General features: G+C 32.4%; 1 protein-coding gene across 1 annotated transcript in view; it reads right to left on the reverse strand.

The window, feature by feature from the left end:
- LOC106341485 overlaps positions 1 to 2,239 on the reverse strand; it is a 3,299-nt gene extending 1,060 nt beyond the window's left edge. The window contains exons 1-5 of the mRNA XM_013780246.1: positions 2,168 to 2,239; positions 2,002 to 2,081; positions 1,644 to 1,779; positions 1,333 to 1,497; positions 348 to 401 (exon numbers count right to left, since the gene is read on the reverse strand). Of these exons, the coding sequence (XP_013635700.1) occupies positions 348 to 401; positions 1,333 to 1,497; positions 1,644 to 1,779; positions 2,002 to 2,081; positions 2,168 to 2,239 (507 nt within the window). The remainder of the gene's footprint in view (positions 1 to 347; positions 402 to 1,332; positions 1,498 to 1,643; positions 1,780 to 2,001; positions 2,082 to 2,167) is intronic.
- Between the last annotated feature and the right edge of the window lie 4,851 nt (positions 2,240 to 7,090).

Below are 7,090 nucleotides of genomic sequence, written 5' to 3' on the forward strand. Positions count from 1 at the left end.
ATAAGATTATATTTTTAAAATAAAACAATAAAAATACATAAAAATAGTTACAAAAAATAAATAAATAAATATTGTTAATATTTTATATATATATTAAATCCTATACCATAAATCCTAAACCCTAAACCCTAAATTATAAACCTTAAATCTTGGATAAACCGTAAACCATTTGAAAATTTTAAACCCTAAATCACGAATCCGGATAAGGATAATAAAATTATGGATCCGCCAGATAAAAATCCAGATCCGGATACCTTAAAAATTGTCCGGATACCCGATCCGTCACAGGTCTAATAATAACTATAATTTACTCACAGTCCTTTACAAAAGAAAACAAAATTACTCACAGTCCAATATATTGTAAATCGTGTGACACTGTCACCGTACAATCTTGGATGCACCTAAAAAGTAAACATATAATTAGATATGCATGGAAAAATTAGATATGCATGGAAATTTCGAAAATATAAAATTTCCTAAAAGCATTTTTTTTTTTGTCACTTGAGATTTATTAAAGGGACAAGGCCCAATAGAGGGCAAAGTCCAATACAAGAAAGTAAAAACATAAACATAATGCCTAAACAGGAGGCCGATATACATTAAAACTTCTGGACCGTAAGCCCAAAAGGAAAATCGTTGGGGAAGAAAGCTTCAAGCTTCCACCACGTGGTCGATTGCCCAGCAATCAATGGCCACGCGTCAAGACGCGAGACAAATCTCTTCCTCCGGTACCAGAGAGACGGCACGACGGAGCTCCGCCGTCGGCGAAACATAAACGAAGGAGAATCCGTTCAACCGAACGGCTCTCAACTCCGACCAGTCGAGGGTCGAATCTGACAAATCAAACGCTTCAAAGAAACTTCAATCGACTTCAATCAAACCAAACTTTGAGATTCCTGCATGAACATCGATCATCTTTATTGATGGAGGTAGAGCCCGAAGATGAAAAATCACCTTAACCAAGGAAAGGAATCCAAAATCAAAGGCTAAGAAGGAGAATCAATTGAGTACGAGATCAGGAGAAGCGTTGATCGAAACGGAATCGGGAGAACCCCGATGGAGAGCCGGCGTAAGCGATGAAAAGGTCACCACTTCCCGGAGACGAAAGCCGGCGAAACGAGGTTATGTGAACCACCGCTTCCCAGACACCATTATCTAATCAAAAGATTAGAAAACCAAAAAAGATCGAGAACTTTTATCGTCTTCCTCCGTGAAAGATTTTTTAGAGATAACGGAGGAGAGGGAAAAAGAGTTCTCTAAAGCATATTTATTATTTCCAGCTTATTTTCACATAATTATTTTATGGAATATAAAAATAATAAGTTTACTTACCGCCCAACCAGCGTGTATACTATTGAGTTGACCTGGAGGTCCATTCTCTAACCAGGTTTGACTTTTACTATATTGGTTATCTTGCAAATTTAGAGAATGAATACTTATTTCAGGTTCAGCTCCTCCATAGATAGTTCCATCTATCATGGTTTCAATTACTGCAAACTGTTTAAAAAAATATGTTAGTCATATAATAAATATATTATTAGAATGTCTTAACAACCAAATGAGAATTTGTTAGAAGGAAAAAAAAAACGTAAATGAGGCTTGTGTAACTCTTTACAAAAGCTATTAAGAAGTGGAAGATATACATGTTGACCCAAATACTCGGCTGTGTTCAATTGAAAGCTCTCGGATCCATTTCGTTGTCTAAAGATTGGAACCGTTCCCTTTGGACATTGCTCTTTCTTTTCATAGTTGTCGCTTCTTTCAAGATCTTCATATGAACTGAATATTTCCAATATATAGTATCACAAAAAAAACAAAGGAAAAATAAAATTCTTAACATTTGATGCTTCTGAAAGGTCTATAAATTTTCTACAAAGATTTTAAAACTTTTTTGTATGAAGGCGGATCCAAACTCTTTGATCTGAATCATAAAACCTTGATATTCTATCTTTAACTGGAACAAGTTTTGTATCTCACATATATGTACCATGCATAATTTACTATCCCACCTGAATGTTGTGATTTTTCAACAATGGATGTTGGAAAGCCGGTTGTTTGTATATCTCAACACAATCAAAATCCTGCAAACACACAATTAAAGAGAAGTTCTAAAATTTAAAAAAATGGAATTGAGGACAGAACAAAGAAAAAGAAGTTGGACTCTCACATCAATACTCCCTTCTGCACATTGAGTAAACAGCAGATAAACACATAGACATAACACTAGATTTAATGCCATTTATAAATTCTCCTTAATTTCTCTCAAATATATCTACGTTACTTTTCATTTTTCAGTATATATAAGCCAACTAGGGCTGGGCAAATTATCCGTGAAATTTGATCCGATTTGTTATTCATTTCGATTGATATGGATATTCCGGACATCCGTCAAGGTTCGAACCAAAGCAAATAGCAAAATGTGATATCCGTACAAAACAAAGCAAATCACAAATATTATTTTTTGGAAAGCCGGATGTCTGATCCGTATATTTAAAATATGTAATGTAATTGTAACTATTATATCTATGCATATTTTATGATATAATTTGGTTAATTTTTATTTTAAGTTGTTTAAAAAAAATTGTTTTGAGTTATTGCATATCCAATTTAATTTTATGTTGACTCAAATTTTAACATATGATTTTTCTTATTAGGCTTGCTAATATTGAATTTTTCTTTACAATTTCCGTTAAAATGTTAAATTATTAGTATGATATTATTATTTTTATTTTAAATTGATATTTTACATGTTTTTAATTTAATTTTAATGTTATATATTATTTTTTATTTTTTTATTTTAATATAATTGGCGGATCGAATCGAATAATCTGCAAATATTTAAAAACAAAATCGGATATCCGAAAGTTCAGATATCTATAATTTTATGGATCAAATCAAATAACAAACATAGATATTCGTCTGGGACAGAACGGATCACAGATACTATGAATTTTCTGGATAACCGCTCCGGTGCCGAGGCCTAAAGCCAACTGAGGTCAACAACCATATGTAATGCCACTGCAGTTCGTGTCTTTAATTATAATCTTACCAAATATTGATATGCGTTTCTTGGTCAATATCTTTAATTTTTATTTTGTCAACGGTCAATATCTTTAATTACCAAGTGAATAGTAAAAAACTAAAGACCAATTTTGCTGATATGTTAATTAATCATCCATAAATAGTCAACACACCGAAATTGGTGAATGAATGAAATATGTTTTGTAATTTTAAATAGAAGTATTTTATCGACTTAACTAAAACAATATATATTGGTTAATATATATAACAATATATGCAACTAATTTTCATAATATTCAATTTTTATAAAATGATAAATATCTTCACCAAACATAATCTATTACGTATGTACATATAAACTAAAATAATTGACTTATATATATTATACTATAGATAATTTTTTTTATCACAATAAGAGTACAAAGAAAAGCTTAGTACAAATCCGCGAAGGACGAGTATCTAGTGTCTAGCCAATAAGGCACCGACGTGTTCACATACGAGAAAACATGGTTTCTTGTTCGAGCGTGCCTTGCAAGGAAGTCCGCTTGAGTGTTACTGGATCTGGGTTGATAAATCACTTTTCCGCCTTGATAGGACGCCCAAAGAGCTTTAAATTCGGTAAGTTCATCTGCAAAAGCTGGCCAGTCTTCTGGTGTTGTGATCATTTTGACTAATTCTTGGGAATCAGTAACAAAGTAATCGCAGAACCGCTGATGGCGAGATAAACATTTCAATGCCCATACTAAGCTCTTTAACTCGGTATGTAGTGGCGAATTTAGCTTATGGCAACCTTGAAGGCCTAGGAGATCTATTGCTCCATCTTGAAGTTGTAAAATCCATCCTACTCCACTCGTAAATCCATCATTCTTCCATGATCCATCTACACGGCAAGTAAATGTAGGTAGGTCTAGGGGGTTCCTTGGTATGAGTATTGTGGCATTGTCGCCTGATTCGGTTTCCTCATTGGTCAGGAACCATGCATTACACTCTTTTAATGCTAAATCTGTTGTATCCATTGGTGAGAAATCTCGCCCATTATAGAGTTTTTCATTTTGTGATTTCCATATATACCAGATAAGCCAAGGAAAGACTCTGGTTAATTCCTCCATATCTCCACCAATATTAGACCTTGCAAGCAGGTAGTTTATATTGGTGTAGAGATTCTCTGACGGAAATACCCCTAGTGCCGATGGAACTGTTGAGAGGGCCTAGCACTGCATAGCTGGAAGGCATGTAAAAATCATATGATTAATTGTTTCCTCCGCATGACCACACCAACAACTAGGCCTGGGCATAAAATCCATAATCCAAAATCCGAACCGAACCCGAACCGAAAAACCCGATCAGTACCCTGTCCGCAATGTAAAAACTACATGAATGGATCTTGTAAGGCGGTACAAAACATATCCGAACTCGAAGTGTTATTAACCGAACCCGAACGGGTAATCCGAAAAACCGAAAAAACCAAAAAATCCGAAAAGATATCCGAAGAAACAGTTCCGAATGTCCAAACTAATATACAATATAATTATATGAAACATGAATATATACTTCAAATATTCAATTTCGTATTTATTTTGATATAGTATCTAACTGTAAGTATTTAAAATTTAAATAACTACTTTAAATACTTAAGTATATATTATATTTATTATGTTTTGCTTTTAAATTTTAGATTTTATTTCGGGTATATCCAAACTGATCCGATATAACCCGAATCCGAATGATATATGGTTACTTTATGGGTTCTATGATGTGATACAAAACTGACCCGAACCCGATGCGTTATATCCTAATCCGGCCGTACTTGCAAAATTACTAGAATGGGACCTTGGAGGTGTTATAAAAAAGAACCAAAATCCGAAAAATCCGATCCGAACGCCAACGGGTACCCGAACGCCCATGCCAACAACCATAATTTTGTGACCATACTGTATAACACATGAAACCATCTTTGATTTCTTATATATATTTAGTATTTAATTAGCTATAAGAGTGAAAAAAAATGTGAATGATAAAACATATATGAAATTTGTCTTCTTAAATAAGAATACACATATTCCTTCTAGCAATTTTATAGACTTATTTTTTCGTATAAAATGTATAATACCAATTATATTTGATAAAAGCTTTCCTCTATTATATAAACTTGTCATTTTGTTGAGAAGACAGAATTCAATTATTCACTATTGCTGCAAGATGTGTTCTTAATGTTTGATTAAAATTTACAAATTATACCGTATGCTTTTAAATTCATTTATTATTTTAAATTACTAAAATAAATAATAATAATTTCTTATAAAAAATACACGGCCGTTACTTCCGTTGGGAACAGGTTTTGATCGCGCCCAATGTTAACTCTACGTGTCAGAGACTGATTGGTTATAAAGATATGCTTCATCTACATCTGATTCCTCCTATCATGCCTCTAAGAATTAGTTTTTTTAAATGATATATCTGACTAAGGATGATGTTGTGAAACTATCACCACACGCACGGGCATCAGAGATGTGGAAGATGAAAACTAAGACCACCTCCGATAGAGGTTCTTCGATTAAAACTCTCCTATTAAAATTAAAGAAATAAAAAAGAAATTAAGAAAGAGTGAAAAGAGGTTCTAAAAACCTTTGTTTTAGAACCAATTCTAAACATTTTTCATCCACATGTCATGCAACTAACATTATAATGATTTAAAAAAATATATATCAAATATTGCATAATTAAAATATGAATATTTTTATTTTTTTAGAAACTTATATGATTTAATGGTTGGAGATGCATGGTCTAAGATGCTTTTCCTTTGGAATGTCACTTGACATCTTTCTTTTGTGATTGCTTTGTACACAGCTTGGTACGAGGTGACAGATGAAAAATATTTACTCTCCCCTTGTAGAAGGACTATTGTCCCTCTATATCAGTATTGAATAGGTTCAGGTAAACTCTTCGCGCGGTTAGCTTTGGTTTGGTATGCAATGATTTTGGTTCCAGTTGGTGGCGATATGCTTTGATAGATTTAAAGTGTTATCTGCTTGACCAAATTCTTGATGACGCAAGGTATATACTCACGATTACCGAAGAAGGTTACGTCGGAGAACCGAACGGATTAGATCGGAGACCACTGATGAACAGTTTTAATCATCTCTAGATTATAATTTGTTGGGGATAGATTTGTGTGTATTTCTTTGGTATGGGGTCGTATAGTAATTACAGAAATTAGGTAGGACCACTTCCTTAAAAATTAGACAGCTGCCACATTATACAGTAGAGATCTTACATATAAATAAGCCTGTAATATGTTCCTCATGGAGTCCTAGTTAAGTTTAAGATCAATAAATTTTTTTTCCGATAAGCCCTATCGGATCAGGTCGGTTCTGAGAGGAAATGTAATTAGTGATACAGAGTTGAGTAGTCCGAAATCGCACCACACCGTCTAATCTGAATTTGAAATATCTTCTGACTATTTCCACGGAGTGAATCGCCTCTTACATAATATTAATAATTAAAGCTTGAGTCTCTCTTCTTTGACTCATGTTTGTTTAAATGGAAAAAGCAAGAAATCGGAAGACCATGAAACCCTCCTCCTTTTTAGTGTGTATGACTTTAGTCACAAATATCTTATATATTAAAATAGAAGTCACAACCTTGATTCATATGTGATTTTTTAAAAAAATGGATGTAATAGACCTATTCCTAGAAAATCATGCTACATTTAATCTCTAATCTTATCATTTAAATTTTTGGCATACCAGAAATATTTATTAGGCTATCAATAATTGAATTTAAACAATAGATGATCAATTAGATTTATAGATAGTATAAATTAAAAAGATGTAATTTAATGTTGTAATACTATACCTCCATATGTTAAATATTTAAATATTTGTCGATGTTAACTTTTAAAATTATAAAGATTTTTTTTTAAATAACAAAAATCATATCATCTAACAATGATTAATTTTTACTACCTTAAACCAATAAAAAAAATAAAACTATATAGTTTATTTTAAAAATTAAACAAAAACTAAATGTTTAATTATTTACTCGATAATATAAATCTATGAAGCGAAAA

The sequence above is a fragment of the Brassica oleracea genome, chromosome C4, assembly GCF_000695525.1.
Source record: "Brassica oleracea var. oleracea cultivar TO1000 chromosome C4, BOL, whole genome shotgun sequence".
Taxonomy (NCBI): Eukaryota; Viridiplantae; Streptophyta; class Magnoliopsida; order Brassicales; family Brassicaceae; genus Brassica; species Brassica oleracea.